A 16711-nucleotide genomic window follows, 5' to 3' on the forward strand; every position below is an offset into this window, starting at 1 on the left:
AGAGAGAGAGAGAGAGAGAGAGAGAGAGAGAGTGAGTGTATGTCAGGTGCCCGTTGGACTAGGAGTGCGGGAGCAGCCTTCAGGGGCCACAGTGAGTGATGCAGAGGCCAAGCTGAGGCATGACCCCTTGCAGTGATTCCAGGAGTCCACAGGGATTTTTTAAAAAGGAAAAGAAAGGCAGAATACTACTTTAAAGCCAACTATTTTTAGGATTGATTTGAGAAAAGAAAACCAACTAAAAACAAAACCAAATGCTTTCCCAAACACAATACTCCCCACATTGGTCCCTTGAGTAAAACATCAGGCTTACCTTGACATATTGTACAAGACGTTCCTTTACATTCACTTTGTAAGTTTCTAAACCCAGCTCCTTAGATAACCTTAAGATTCTGTTCTGGGTTGGCCCCACATAAGCCCCACCAACATCTACGTAATCAACATGTTCGTTCTGTAGAAAGAGAAAAAGTGATGAGAAGACTTTAGTTAAAACTTGAAAAAACAAAGCTTCTATGGTCTTATAAAAAACATTTATTTTTTACAACTCAAATGTGCCTTACATCTCTCTGATAAATTGCAACTGAAAATAGCAATCCTTTCTCCTCCACTCAAGAACTTGGCATAACCCTGTATGACATCCATCACCAAACAATCCCACTTGTGTAGTTATTGGTGAGGCCGATTCAGTGATAACTAAATAAAGAATACAGAGGGTGCCAAAAAAACATTTTAAGAAAGGAAAACTGTATTAAAATTGTAATACACAATATATACCAATAACAAAAGACGAACACAAGTCACGTTTGACTTCTGCAATTACAAGAGGTGCTCAAAGTGGTTCCCATCAGCACCCAGACACTTCTGATTACGGCGAACTACTGCTTGAGCAACGTTGACCAAAGTGTCCACTTGTATATATTTTTTGGCACTCCCGGTAAAGAACACTGTGTAGTACTGCTGATCTAGACCCTTTTCAAAACATTTAGGTTATTTTCTATGCTTTTCTTTGGGGTTGTTGCTGGAGGAGCCATGCAAAGATTTACTAGGCCTCATTCTCTGATTTCCAACAGATGAACTCTTAAATCAGTCCGCTCTTGATGTGATTTTAAAACACTTGCAGAGAAGAATGCATCATAGGAAAACAATACAAAAAGGTATAAAAAGATTCATATACTTAACAAATTAGTTTATAAATATACAAACCTTTATAAAACTCAAATTTACTTGCCCCCTCTTAAATGCAGTTCTACATTTTTTCCAGCATTTTCAATAACACATTCCCAAATAATTTCATCAATAAATTGAATATTGGTGAGTTATAATTCCTCTATGTATTTGTAATAACTTCTTTTAGATCTGTTTCTACTTTGCTGTTAATACCAGTTCTCATTCATGTTGCCTCTTCTTGTTTGCCTGATTATTTTTAATTGCCTGCCACTCATTGAATTTGAAAAAACGTGGATATAATTTGAATACTAGGAGGGTATCTTTCTCAGAGAGGAGTTATGTCTGCTTCTGCCAAGCACCTGGGGGTGCTAACAATACCAGATAACTTTATTGCGTTTTCTATGCCTGAGAAGCTGGGCTGAAATGCACATGTGGCCTAGTCCTTTTGCAGTTTGCCCTTAGTCCTAGGACACAGTCAAACCCAAAGCACAAGGAGTTTGCCAACACTTGCCTCCATAAACACATACTTTGCTGGGCTCTGGACTTGACCTTCAGTTGTCCTAGCTTCCTAAGACTTTTGAAAGCACTACTCAGCCTCTCACTTGCCTCTTCAGTGGTCAGCAAACTCCACCCCACACACATATCCCACTCGCCTACAGGGGGAAAGTAGGTTAATCTTTTCCTTCTGGATGTTGGCCCAGTGATTTTTCAGTACCTGTTAGCTCTCTTATGCTTTGAAGATGTGTGTGTGTGTGTGTGTGTGTGTGTGTGTGTGTGTGTGTACAGAGCAATTTGTCTAATCTCTTTGTATTTAGTAGAAGGGTAGAAACAATTTACCTAATCAGTTATTGCTAACATTTTGTTTAGGATTTTTTTTAAAGATTTTTTTATTGGGGAATTGGGGGATGGAAACAGCACTGGGGAATTGGGGGAAGGGGAACAGACAAGTTGCTGTCCTTTTTGTTCTTCAGTCTAGTTGTGGAGGACTTTGCTTCACTGGCCCAAGTTGGCACCATCATTGTGCTCTTCCCGGGCAAGGCAGATCAGTCACCGGCTTCTGGACGGCCGCTCACGGCGGCTGCTGGCCGCTCACGCTGGCTGCTGGCTACATACGGTAGCCCATAGCAACCCACTGCCACAGGGGCTGCAGCCTACACTGTCGCTGGCGACTCATGGCAGCCCAGCTCCAGGTTGAGCTGTTGTTCAGCATCTTAGCTGTAGAGGGCAGTGTCACTGGCCCCCATATGTGGGATCCGAACTGGGGCCCTCTGGCATCCCAAGCCAGCTCTTAACCAACGCACCACTCGGCTGGCCCAGGATTTTTATATCTATGGTCATGAATAAGATTGAGATCGGCCTGTGATTCTCCTTCCTTCTACAGCCCATGTCTGGTTTTTTTTTGCATTAGAGTATTGCTAATCTCACGAGTTAATGATCATACTTTCTTCTACTCTCTAGAAAGATCCATATATAAATAGAATTATCTATTCTTTGAACATTAGGTAGAACACAATGTAGAGCTATCTAGGCTTAGTGTTTTCATTGTGGGAAAAATCTTGAACTGCAGATTCAATTTATTTTGAGGCTACAGTACTACTCATTTCCTATTTCTTCTTAAATCAGTATTAACTTTAATAAATTATATTTTCTTGTAATATATGCATTTCATGTACGTTTCAAACCTATTGGTTTACAGTTCATGACATTCTCTTCTCATTTATTTATTCTTTATTACATCCATAGTTATATCTTCATTTTTATCCCTTTCATTGTTTATTTGGGATGTCTCTTTTTCCCTTGAAAAATCTTATCAGGCACTTGTCTATTTTTAATAAATCTCTTCAAAGAATTAACCTTTGTTTCATCGATCCTCTTTACTGAGTATTTATTTTCTGTATCATTGATTTATGCTCTTTTTTCCTTCTGTTTTGAATTTACTACACTCTTCATTTTCTAACTCTTTGCATGCTTAGCTTATTTGTATTGAGCCTTTTTTTCTTTTCTGTTTAGGGTATACATTTTGCTCTAAAAATTTTTTTAGCTACATCCACAACTTTTTTTAGTATTTCCATTATTGTGCAGTTTTAAGTGTTTTCAAATTGCCATGACAATTTCTCTCTAAATCGATGTTTCTAAAAGTTTTGTTGTGTTTTAATTTCCACAGCTGGAATGGTTTTTAGTTATCTTTGTGTCACAATTGTATTGTGGTCAAAGAATGTGGTTTATATGATAACAATCCTTGAGGCTTACTTTATGACCTAGCCCATGGTCAATTTTCAAAGATTTTCCTGCTAGAAAAGAACATATAGTCTATAAGAAGTTACACTTGTATGCATGTTTTATACATGTCCATTAGAATAAGATTAACTGTGCTCAGCCTTTTCTGTTTGCTTACCTTATTATTAACTTAGAAAAGTATATTAAAAATTACTTACTCTATTGGGCATTTTTCTTTGATTCCTGTCAATGCTTGCTTTATATTTTGAGGCTACATTATTCAATGCACACAGGTTTAAAATTGTTCAATCTTCTAGGTCTTTTATCATTATGTACTCACTTATTTCAATAACATTTTTTTGTTTAAAGTTTATTGTTGATATTAATATAGTTATAACAGCTTAGATTAATATTTCTATATCTTTTTTCTCTTTCAGTTAAAGTTTTCTTTATTCTAACATTTTTTCCTTTTAATTGACAAGTTTAGCCCACTCTATTTATTATTATTTCTTTTAAAATGTCTTTACTTTGCATCTTATTTTATTATGGCCTTCCATTTGTCCCACCTTGACAGCTTTCCTCCCTGATTTCTTTCCTTCTTTTTGGTTAAGGGTTTTCTTCCTTTTGTTTTCTTTTTAAGTCTTTTCTTCTAGTTATTTGGAAGTTACACAGTCAGGCCTATTCTTTTAGACATTTTTCTAGCTATATTAACATGCATACTTAATATAAAATTTATCAATATATTTATCTTTCTACTGAAAAATACAAAAACCTTTGTGATTCAAGTGTGATTACCCTTCTCCCAATTTATAAACTATAAAAATACTTTGTTTCAGGTTTATTTGTCATCCAACAAATTTGACATTATTATGTTTATTCTGTTGTTGATATTGCTGAATTTTATTTAAATATTTGCCAATATCTGCTCACTGTCCTCTTGAATCTCAGTATTTTTATTTGTAATCATTTTCTTTTGGCTTGAAACACATCCTTTATAATTTCCACCAATCTGGGTCCTAAACTGTCTATTTTTGTCCATCTGACAAAAAGATAGTTCTAGCACGTAACACATTCTGGTTAGTTTCTCCTTCTCAGAATAGTGAAGATATTTCCCTATCTTCCAGCATCTATTTTTGCTGTTGAAGGTCACTCATAAGTCTAATTGTTTATTCTTTTCAGATTAGGTATGATTGCCATTTTTTGTTTCTAAACAAAATTGCTTTTGTGATCTCTTTTCTTTGGTATACTGCAGCTTCTCTGTGTCTGGGTGAGAATTTCTTTTGATTTATTCTGCTTTGGACATATTAGATTTCCTGATGTCTTCCAACAATGCTGGAAAATCCTCAGCCATTATTTTTTTATGCCATTATAACACTATCTTCCATGTCTTAGCTGCCCCTACCACTCCCAGTGGCACATTTTCCAATATTTATTTCTGAACTGCATTCTACATCATTTCTTCATATCTAGTTCACCCACTTCAGCTGTGTCTAATGTACTGTTTAATCTATCCCTGAGTGTTTTCATTTTAATTAGTCCAGTTTCATTTCTAGAAATTATTTTTTAAACTACTTGATCATTTTTTTAGTTGTTTTCCCCCTGCTCCTAGTTTTAAGAACTTCTTTTTTTAAAAAACATGCTAAACAATAATTCTGTGTATAATTCAACTGTTACAAAATCTTTCTGGATTTTTTTTCAATGCTTACTCTCTTTTGGTGCCTTGTTTCCTTGTATATTTTGCCATTTTTAACTGTGAGTTGCTCATTTTCCTTGGAACTTTTTCTGTGTAAGTTATTTGAGGCCTGGGTAGAAAGGATTTGAGTCTATTTCTGCCAGCCACCTTGGCACTTTAAATATTCTGCCTAAGGTTTTTCATAACATATAGGCAGTGCAAATTTGGATGGAAACTATGAATGAGTGCAAGTTTTATTCTTCTCCCTTTCTGAATGGTAAGGTTTATTTCTCTTTCACTTTCATGTACAGGGTATAGCAGAAGGTATTCCAATTTGGAGTGATTCCTATGAAAATTCTCTACCTTCAACAGGTTCTGGGTTTCATCTCCTGTTCTCTGCATGCCATACAGCCATGACAGTGGAACTGTAAAGTTTCAGAGTTCAGCAGGCATTCAATGTGAAAGTCAAATTTTGAGCTTCTTAGGCTTTATGTTTTTACTTGGCTTTGGGGATTCAGTTTGTTCTTTCAACAAATATGTCTTGAGCTCCTCCTACACGGTGCCAAGTACTTTTCAAGGAGCTTCTGTTACATCAGTGCACAAAACAAAGATCCCTGCTCTCAAGGAGCTTATTATATTCAGTAGGAGGAGACAGAAAATGAACCACAAATATAATAAATATCTTAGAAGTCAATAGCAACAATGGCAAAGAAAAAAATTACCATAGGATAAGGCAGATTAAAACTGCAGAGGAGAGAAGGGATGATTTCAACTTAAAATACAAGGGACATGTAGGCCTCCTTGAAAAGGTGATAACTGCATAAAGACTTGAAGGAGGTGAGGGAATTATCCACATGCATATTTGGGACAAGAGAACTCCTGGCAAAAGGAAGAGCCAGCACAAAGATTCAAAGGCAGAAGTATGCCTTGTGTGTTCAAGAAAAAGGAGGTCAATGTGGCTAGAACAAAGTGAGCCAGGCAAAGAGAACTAGAGATGAGGTTAGAGAGGTTACTAGCGGGAAGTCATGGGAAGCCTCACAAGGCATGGTAAGGTCACTGGCTTTTACTCTGCGTGAGAAGGAGGGCCTTTGGAAGGTTTTCAGCAGATCAGTGACAAATTCAGACTTAGGGTAGGAAGGCTCATTCTGGATGCTGCAGTAAGACTAGATTGTAGGGGGCAAGGGTGAAAGTAGGGAAATCAGTTAGGAGGCTATTGCAGTAATCTGCCCTAGAGATGATGGTGGCTCCCACCAGCTGGTAACCTTGGAAATGGTGGGAAGTGTTGACTTCTGGATATATTTTGAAGGCAGAGCCAAAAGAATTTCCTGACAAACTGAATGTTGAGCATGACTCCAAGTTTCTTTGTTTGTTTTTTCTAAGTTACCATCCTCTGATATGGGGAAGGCTGCTGGAATAGTGATCTTGTTGAAGGAGATCAGAAGTTCAGTTTAGATGTGTTAATTTGAGATATCTGTTCAACACCCAGAAGACCTGCAAATTTCTAACTTCCATGTCAGAGTAGCATATATATTTTATTCAGCATTTTATTTATTTCAATGTGGAGAATTAAGCAGGGTTTCCATTCTGCCATAGTACCAGAAATGAAGTGTTCCTTTCACTTCTTTAATCTGCCCCTCATATAACCTTTACGTTCCCTTTTACTAACTGTTGGTTCTGCTCTCCAAATCTCTAGTCTCCAACATCCTTTTTAAGATACGAAGAACAAAATTGGCATCAGTACTCCCACAAATTTCTAGGCTTTAACAAAGACAGCAAGAGAACACTTTGGAGTTTCAAAAACATGATGTCTTTAGAAAACTGACACTATCTTTAAAGTAAATAATCCTAAGTGAAGTAGTAAAATGTGTGAGGCGTTTACAGAAAGTTTCTTTACAAAGTCGAAACATTCTAAAGGAGATGCCCCAGGTTCAGCATGAAGATGATAGAACTGTAATACCATATTCAGCCATGTTGCATCTCAGTCTTTAGGGTCTTGATTTCCATCTTATTACTCAGCCTTTGAAGGGGCCACAAGCATGCAACCCAATTAGGAAACAAATACACCATGCCTGCGGTAGTCCTACAGGCATTTCAACTTCATTAATTTGGTCCTGAAGAATTATTGAGGAATCGCACTAGGAAAAATTGGGAAATTCTGAACTAATAGATGCTTTATTTAAACAATGCCAAGTGACAATATCAAATTTGACATTTTGGTACTTAAAGATTGAAATTAATTTTTATGACATCTCCCCCCCAAATAATCCTAACTGATCACGCTAGGGGAAGTAATTGTAACAATATTCAATTAAGTTTCTTATTAAACAGCTTTTCTCTCCCTGCTTCTTAAAGCCCTTTTTATTCTCCTATTAATTTGAAATCTTATAAATGTTAAATCCTAGTTTCTAAGCATTTCAGAGTTCCATTCTCACATACCTAAGGGTCGTTATAATATGCTCAATATTATATAGTTCTTGTATGGTGTTGACATATATAAATTATGCAGCACGAAAAAGCAGCCTGGGGCAATAACATAGATGGGGATAAGCATGTTAGAATTCTCATTTTGCTTATACAAATAAACTTGTTCTTAACTGAAAATCTGCAACATAACTGATGCCCCTATTTAATAACCAAAATGTTTTAGGGATAAGAAAAGTAGGGCTAAGGGGCAGCTTAATAACTATCTCCAAAATGAAGGAATATTTTTTTCAAAAAATGATAGGAGAATCATATCTAATAAGGCTGTACAGGCAGAATATGCAATCCTTCTTTTGAACTACAACACACTACCTTCAATTAGAATTGGAGTTGGAAGTGAGCTTCAAGTACATTTCGAGTGTATCTCACTGCTCAGCTGAAAAAACTGAGATATAAAGAGCCAACAGGGCTTACCCAAAGTAAGACAGTGTGTCAGGCCAGTGCAAAGGCCAGAATCCCAGTCTCCTGTCTCCCAGACCAGTACTACATCTGTAGTCCTCCCAGTCAACTACATCTGAGAATGTACTCAGAAATGCTCCTAATACAATTAATCTGGATTTACATTAATTTAAAACAAGCAAGCAAGCAAGCAAATATACACCATAGAGCAGCACTTCTGTAGTGCCCTCTGGGGACCTTGTCAAAATGCAGATGCAAATTCAGCAGGTTTGGGACAGGGACTGAGACTCTGCATTTCTGTCAAGCTCCTGGGTGATTCTAAAGCTGCTGCTCTACAGGACACTTTTGAGTAGCAAGGCTGGAGAGCAGTTATAGCAGTCTTAGCTGAGGAAAGTGAAAACAGGCCCATGATACATCCCTGTACGTCTCAAAGGCAGGAAGCAAATGACAGAAGGGTGTGACTGAAACAGCTGGTACAATATCCTAGTTTACATGTTGTTGGTTGGCTATTCCATATCTATTCGTATCCCCTTTCCCATGCCTGCTTATTATGCAGCCAAGAAATGTTAAATATTTGCTTTTCCAGGCTCCCTATTAGCTAAAGGTAATGATGTATCCCATTTCTGACCAATGAGACTAAAGCAGCTGTCTGCTGGGGTCTTCTGGTAAAGGAAAAACTTTGTTGCAGATAAGACTGGGGCAACCTTTTTATGCTCCTTCCTGCCTTGAATGAGGACTTGATGCTGAGAGACGCAGCAGCCATCTGGTTAGCACCAGGCAATAAGCAAGAAGGGCCGAGAAGACAGAAAAAGCCTAAAGCCATGATGACAGAGCTGAAACCCTGCACCAGCCTGGACTACCCTACCACCAGACTTTTTGTGTAAAATAAATGAATGTATTGTTTAAGCCATTGTTATTATCACTGCATAAGCCATTCTGTTTTAAGTCTGATACATCTTCTAATTAGATAGATGCTTCCTCTCCTTCCAGTCACTTCCACAGTTTAGTTTTGTCCTTACTGCCAACCCCCAGACATTAATACTCTATTTGTGTGCCCTAGCAAAGGGTCTCATTTATGATCTTCTAGCTGCCAAACACAAGGGCCTTTTCAGCCTTCATTCTATGTCAAAGGGTCCTGGTCTTTAACTCTGTTTATTATCCCTTCCTCTTTCTCTAACTGATAGGTACGGCACTGCTCTAATCTGGTCCTCCTCCTCTGTGTCTACTGCTTCTCTCTGGCCCATCTGCCTCTGCCCCCCATTAAATCTGCATGCTCCCCAAACTTGCATCTTTGGCCCTATTTTCCTCCAACCCCATGCCCTCCCTCTGTGTACTTTCATCAGCTCCCACAGACTCGACCACCTGCAGCCATTTCCTTGCGTAGCAGTAAACAATAATTAACATGCAGTTTTCCAGAATGGTCATGTAGGCCCAAGTACCTCAGTGATATTGTGGGTTCGGTTCCAGACCACCACAACAAAGTAAATATCCAATAAGGTGAGTCACATGAATGTTTTGGCTTCCCAGTGCATAGAAAAGTTATGTTTACATTATACTGTAGTCTACTTAGTGTGCAATAATAGCATTATGTCTAAAAAAAGTGTACATGCTTTAATTAAAAATAATTAATTGCTAAACATGCTGAGCATCATCTGAGCCTTCGGAAAGTCATAATCTTTTGGCTGGTAGAGGGTCTTACCTTCAATTTGTAAAAAATGCAACATTTGTGATGTGCAATAAAGTGAAGCGCAATACATTAAGGTATGCCTGTATAAAAAAGGAGTGATGTAGCGAGAACTGGGCTTCTTTCTCATGTCTAGCCAACCCTACCTGAGCAAAAAGTGTCTCTGGCAGCAGCACACCTCTTAGGAAACAAGAACCAAGGAAATACTTGCAGAAAAATATGCTCCACATATCTCTGCTTACTACAGCCACACTTCTTTTCATTTCTGTAGCCTTGGATAAATAAAGAAGCTACACTAAGTGTATGTGTTTGTGTGTTGTAGGTGTGTGCATAGGCTCACTTCAAGTGCAACCAAACTGTAACCCCACCTGAGACACTACACTGAAGTTATTTGTTTATGTTTGTTTTCTTCACTAGAATGTAGGCTACTGAAAGTCAGAGGCTGTCACTTTTTGGTGAGTGCTTATTGAAAAGAAGGCACACTTATTTGATGGAGTAGTTTAGGGTTATGGAGGACAAACAGATTCCCTGCATGAACTCTTGAAATCTCTTCTAGCTCTGTGTCTTCCAATGACCCCTCTTCTAGTTTGTGTGAGATATTATATATAAGTATTTAAATCACTTACCCTTACAGTGTACGTTCTACCTCCAACTCTGTCCCGGGCTTCTAAAACCAAAACATTAGCTTCATATTTAGCTAACAGCTTAGCAGCAGACAATCCTAAAAGGACAAAAAAAGGAAAACAAAATTGAGGAACATATTAATATCTAAATGTGAAACACCTAAGATTTAACCAGGTCTATACATAAAATGAATTCAGGGCATTGTACATAATCCATTGATATTATTTTCTCTCTAATAAATTCTGATTACACTGTGATTAACTGAGCTATAAATTCTATAATCTATCATATAGTACCTTATCTATTATACTTTTTTATCTATTATAAGGTTGGGTGACAAAATGTAATAAGTTTTAAAATATATTTTTTGTTTTGGATGATAATTGAATCATATATGAGGACTTGTTGAACCCCTAAATCAACCTTTATTGTGCACTTCTTCCAGAAATCTTGATTGTGTAAACAGAAGAGTATGTTTTCCTGGAAACTTCTCCTGGCTACATCAGCGCTCAGTATATCTGTGCTTTTCTCAACTTAAAAAATCCCTATAATCACCTCCTATGGGGCCGGCCAAGTGGCTCACTTGGTTAAGAGCTCGCTCAAGAGTGTGAGCTCTGAGCAACAGCAGTTCGAGTCCCAGCCCGAGCTGAGCTGCCGCTGAGCTGCCAACAGGTGGCAGATGGCTCAGCTAAAAAAAAAAAATCACCTCCTAGGATTTAATACCTGTATTACATGCTTGCTACATCATGCTTTCCTCACTAGATTCAAAGTTACCAAAGGGAGGAACCATGCTTCATACTTTATTCATTGGTTTAAAGCTGAAAAAAGGTTTTTACCTGTAAATAAAAACTTTCATAAAAGATTGATTTTAAGCCAGTATGGCAATATCAGAAAAACAGAGAAAATATTGTGGATTAACATTATATTAAGGGTGCATGCTATCAACATGACTTATTACGGATGTTAATCTTGATCACCTGGCTGAGGTAGTTTGCCAGGTTTCTCCACTATAAAGCTACTCTTTTATCCCCCTTTCCAAGCTGTACTCTTTAGAAGGAAGTCTATGCACAGCCTACACTTAAGAAGTGGGGAGTTATGTCCCACTTTCTGGAGGGTGAATTTTCAATATAAATTATTTAGAATTCTGCTCAGGAGATTTGTCTCTTCTCCTCTCTTTGTTTATGGATTTCTTTAGTTAATCATTTAATCATTTATATCAGTATGAACTCAATAGTTGTTTTATACTTTGGGTTATAATCCAATATCATATTATTTATTTTGTTGCTCAAATTGTTTCAGCTGTGGTCGCTGGGCGCTCTTTCAGTTGGCTCCTGTGTTTCTTTGACATGTTCCCACCATTGTGTGTGTGTGTGTGTGTGTGTGTGTCTGAGCACTTTCTTAATTTCTGGTATTACAAGATGCTTCAGCCTCTTCTTGTCTTTCTCTGCCCTAGCCCTAGAACCAGCCATTTCTCCAATGAGCCTTGGTTCCTTTAATTAGAGAATGGTATTAGAAACCAAGATCTGGGCTCTAGGTGTGCCCATTGCTACTGGAATGTCATTGCTTCTAGGCCCTGTCAGCTCAGGATATGGGAATATATGTGTGTACACACTTGTTTTTAAATCTACATTTTCTGTACTTCTAATGCTACTTCGTACCTAGTTTTCTTTATACTCCTATTACAAAAAAAAATGAAGCACACTATAGAGATAAACATACTTCAAGGAGAAAACAAAACATTAGTTAGAATATAAGAGTGAAAGAGAAATAAGAATGACACCAGGGATAAAATTAGTAAAATGATACAAATGATACCTAAATATGTATACAAGTGTTTGAGGAGAGGAAATATTCTAAGAGATTTTTAAGCCTAGTAATTTGATAGTTCACTTTTAATGGTATATATCCTAAAGACAAAAAAGAACCATAAACATTTTGTTCAGTAATTATTTCATTGGTGCTAGTATTGGTGGTGTTATTTTGAGGCTATTATGCAGGTAGTGTGGGATAGAGAGTCTGACTACATTCAAGATGCAAACACGTAAAAACAGGAAAATAGTGGATCATGGCAAGGCAAATCTTTAATAATTTTGCAATTTAAGTATTTTAAATAGGGATGATGAGTTTAAAACAATACAATTCCTCTCCTGATTTCTCTCTCTTCAATGATTTGGGTTTTACAGAGGCCAAAATAAAATAGGTCAATGGATTTATTAGGGAGCTTTAAGAAAAAAGCAAGTCTGATAAAAGTACACCTCATTTGAGAGTTCAGACAATGGTAATCCTGGTTATTAGATCAGGAGAGCCTGGGTGAGATATAGGCAGCCAGCTTCAGGATTGCCATGGCAACCTCAAACCAAGCTCTAGCTTCTTAAAGATACTGCCCATGGAAACTGTATTTCCCCCAGATTCTGCAGTGCTTCCTGTGTCCTGAGATGGTAACTGTCCCCATAGAAATGGTAATTGTCCCCATAGAAATGGTAATTGTTCCCATAGAAATGGTATAGGAAATGACTTAACTGGAGGAGTTCATAATACCTGCTTAGCTTTCAAGGAAATTGTCCTATTTACATCCCTTCCTGGGATGTAAATCTCAAGTGTCCTGTCACTGTGGGAACTAGCTTTTCATTCACCACTGCCTTCTTTACCTCACCAAGGGCTTTTCCTTCACTTGACTTCTCTAAGCATATTCACAATGCTGTATTTCAGAAAAAAACAAAAAGACAGAAAAAAATTCGTATTCCTCACAAAAAATGTCTGGTGACCCTACTGTCAATATAGACAAGTGATAGAATCATCTGCCGCACTCTGTCCCTGTTACCCTGTCTTATTTTTCTTCTTAGCACACATTGCTACCTGGCACATTATAAATACTAATAGTCAGCAGATTCTAAATACTACTAGTACATTTTCTGGTTTTTGAACCTATTATTACACTTTTTATCAAAAGAGAACAGAGAATATCAATATGCACACACATTTGTCTAATACATACAACTATTCTATCTATCTATCTATCTATCTATCTATCTATCTATCTATCTATCTACCCAATATCAATCTGTATTTTGTGCTTCCTTTCAGAAATAATTCCCTGCTTTTGAAAATGGCAAATCTTCTAATTCCTTTGATAAGCTCAAAGACAAGTGTTGTCTCAAATGATAAATAGATGAAAGCTAACAACTTCAATGTGCCCTGAATTGGACAGACTGGTTGTCTAGACAGTCCTAATTTATTTGATTATTGTTCAGCATTCATCTTCACTTTAGATAAATGGATCTCACCCAAGTTATGGAATGCAATTACCCCTTAATTCATTATTCACCCCATTCTTGCATTGAAACTTAAAATACACCAAGGGTGCTCCACACTGCTGTCCTCAGATTCTGCATACTAAGATGCACTGTTGTTTAGAGCAGTAGGTTCCAAAATGTTTTATGGAACCATAGTCCTCAAGATGCTGCAGGAAAAAGAATCAATATTCACGGAAGTTTGGGACATCTTATGCTGTTTCTGCCAGTGCACACTGACATATTAAAGGCCCTGATAAGTCCTACAGTGAAGAGACCTCTTTAACTCAACATATCTCTACCCTCTGCCATAAAAACAAAAACAAATACAAACAATCAAAAAACTATACCTCAGAACACACTTTGGGAAAGCTGATTTCATCTCTTATAAGATTGTTGAAATATTTATCATAATAAACTCCCCTGGGCAGGGTCCCAGGTGAACAATGCCTAGAGCACAAGCTAGGAGTATTGAAGCAAAGCTTTAATGTAGCCTTGGCTTATGCTCTGCTGATTCTCCTCATTCTTCTTGTTTATTCCTAAAAGTGACATGCTTCTTCAACTTTGACATCTGTCACCACCTAGTAATGTGTGTAGTATAGATCACATATTAAAATTTTAAAGTTAACTATCTATAATTCAGTGAAATGGTACCTGGCCAAAAGAATTCTTACATAAACTGCACGCTTGGACTCTTGGACTCTGAGGACAATAAAAATTATAGTCAAACATCAGCTCATACTGAAGTTTTAGAGGCAATATTCCCAAAGCAGGAAAACAGAAAGCAAAAACCATAAATTTTGCTAAAGGCACATAGTGACTGCTCAGTCAAGAAATATTTGTTAAATGAATGAACAAATGAATGAATAAAAGAAAACATGCAAGAAAGTCTTTAACTAAGCCACAGCTCACGATGAACTCATTAGCTCTGGAAATGGTTACTTTAAAGGTCATCTTCGTTACATTTCAGAATTTATCCAAAATCCACAGCACTTGTCAAGCATTACTTCCTCCATGAAAACTTTTCCTTGTCACTCATTTCCTACTCCCTTCTTTGTGTCACCACTGAACCCCTGAACCAACCTCAAGCACTAAGAGCACTTCAGGCTCGTAGTTGTAAACACCACTCACTACATAAGAGGGGTCCAAAGCTTCACACAGTCACTAGAGAGACAAATGAATTGACAAATAAAACTAGAGAACTTAACTCTTCCATTTGGGTCCGAATTTTGTCAAATGCTTCAATGACCAATGGCCTTTATAACTTATAACACATGCTTATTAAATTTGAAATGTATATTGACATGCGTAGCATAATGACATTTCGATTGACAAATAGCATATACAACGGTGGTTTACCATAGAGCCTAGTGATGTAATAGGCTATACCATCTAGGTTTGTATAAGCACACTCTGATGTTTGCACAATGATAAATTGCCTAATGATGTATTTCTCAGAACATATCCCCGTCGTTAAGCAATGCATGGCTATATTTAACATCAATGGTTTCACTTCAATATGTGAGATATGCAAATACAAATCTTGGAAAACTACTTAGAAAAATATCACATTAACCACCACAGCCTTCCATTTTCTTCATCAGTGTTTTCTCCCCAAATTATTTCTTTTCAAACCATGTCAGATTCACTGTTCTATTTACCATTGTCTTAATGTAAGAAATGCAGATGCCTTACTTTTCAGCCAAGATGTCTTTTCTTAACTTTTTATCATTGTCTGTTTACAAATTCATTAGTAACTGTCTAATAATGTAAATAAATCCTTTTCATTCTTATTTTTCACCACTTCAGTGAAGTCTTAGTATGAGCCCAAAATATTTACACTATAAAGACAGTGACACTGCAGAGGTTGCCATAACGTCAGATGTTGGCCTGGTGCAGGAAAAAAAAAGTCTATGCATAAAACTATGCACATTTTTTGGTGAAAAAGTCCAATAGCTGTCATCAGATATTCAAAAGGACCTTTGATCCAAAGTTTAAGAACCACTGATCTAAACTATTCAGTCACTACACATTATTCTAAATACACTAGGAATGACTTTTCAAAAAGGAAATAATTTCTTTATATGAAAGTCATTTGACCTAACAGGGTGCCCCATATCTTTAAATGTTCATGAAGCAGAAACATTACATATAATATATTCTAAAATATAAATTACTGTGAAACAACAGTGCCTCAAAGTAAAGCAATAATAAAGTTTACTGCAAGTCTATGAATGAGCCTATAGAGCAAGCCCAGTGAGGCAGGGTATAGAAGGAGCACTGTCCTGTCGGTCAATATTTTTGGGGTCCAAGGTCAAATTATGCCACTAAAAATTTTGTGGCATGTGGTAATTCACTTGACCCCTCTGAATCTCCATTTTGGTCCTGTTGAGCTCTTATAGGTTGTAATTCTGTGACCCTGGAACATGGTTAGTATGTAAGTCAACTCCGAAAGCTTATTATCTGTTTTTTATGTTCTTATTGACACTCTTACCTAATAAATTGATTAAATATTGCTACAAAGTAGGGTTTTAATTATTCTGGCCTATGAACAACTAGAAAAGGGCTTTTAACTAAGTCTCAGAGGACCCATGGGGAAAGTGTGAATGAGCACCAGTAAGAAAGATCCAGATGTTGATTTAAGTTAGTGTGGAATGTCAGAATACTACATGGAAGAAAAAATGTTGAGTGTGTGTGGGGGGTCTGAAACAGAAAGCTCAAGAGACAGACCTTTAGGAAGCTAACTAATGACTAAAAAATATACTGGAAGATATGTCACATAGAACTTAACCCAATCCCTAATTTTACAAGATGACAAAACTGTGGTTCAAAGATTTTAAGCCGACCTGATTCATAATGTTAGATGACAACATAATAAGGAATAGATCATCCAAGGAAAATACAAATTGCTGGTGAAACTATAAAATCTTTTTGAAAATAAAACGATAAAACAGTCCTAATCATCAACTTGTCTCAGATCTTACATTTAAAAATGTAACTAACCTTCTTTAGATCATTTCATGCAGTTGTAATCACTCAAAGTTAAAATGAAAAGTAACTGGGCCGGCCGAGTGGCGCAATGGTTAAGAACTGGCTTGGGATGCCAGAGGGCCCCGGTTCGGATCCCACATATGAGAGCCAGTGACACTGCCCTCTACAGCTAAGATGCTGAACAACAGC

At 37.1% G+C, this 16711-nt stretch overlaps 1 protein-coding gene across 1 annotated transcript in view; it reads right to left on the minus strand.

Moving 5' to 3' along the window:
• Nucleotides 1-16711, minus strand: part of MAOA (monoamine oxidase A) — a 61227-nt gene that overhangs the window by 38187 nt on the left and 6329 nt on the right. The window contains exons 2-3 of the mRNA XM_019649746.1: nucleotides 10244-10338; nucleotides 311-448 (exon numbers count right to left, since the gene is read on the minus strand). Coding sequence (XP_019505291.1) covers nucleotides 311-448; nucleotides 10244-10338 — 233 coding nt within the window. The remainder of the gene's footprint in view (nucleotides 1-310; nucleotides 449-10243; nucleotides 10339-16711) is intronic.

The sequence above is a fragment of the Hipposideros armiger genome, unplaced genomic scaffold, assembly GCF_001890085.2.
Source record: "Hipposideros armiger isolate ML-2016 unplaced genomic scaffold, ASM189008v1 scaffold_7, whole genome shotgun sequence".
Taxonomy (NCBI): Eukaryota; Metazoa; Chordata; class Mammalia; order Chiroptera; family Hipposideridae; genus Hipposideros; species Hipposideros armiger.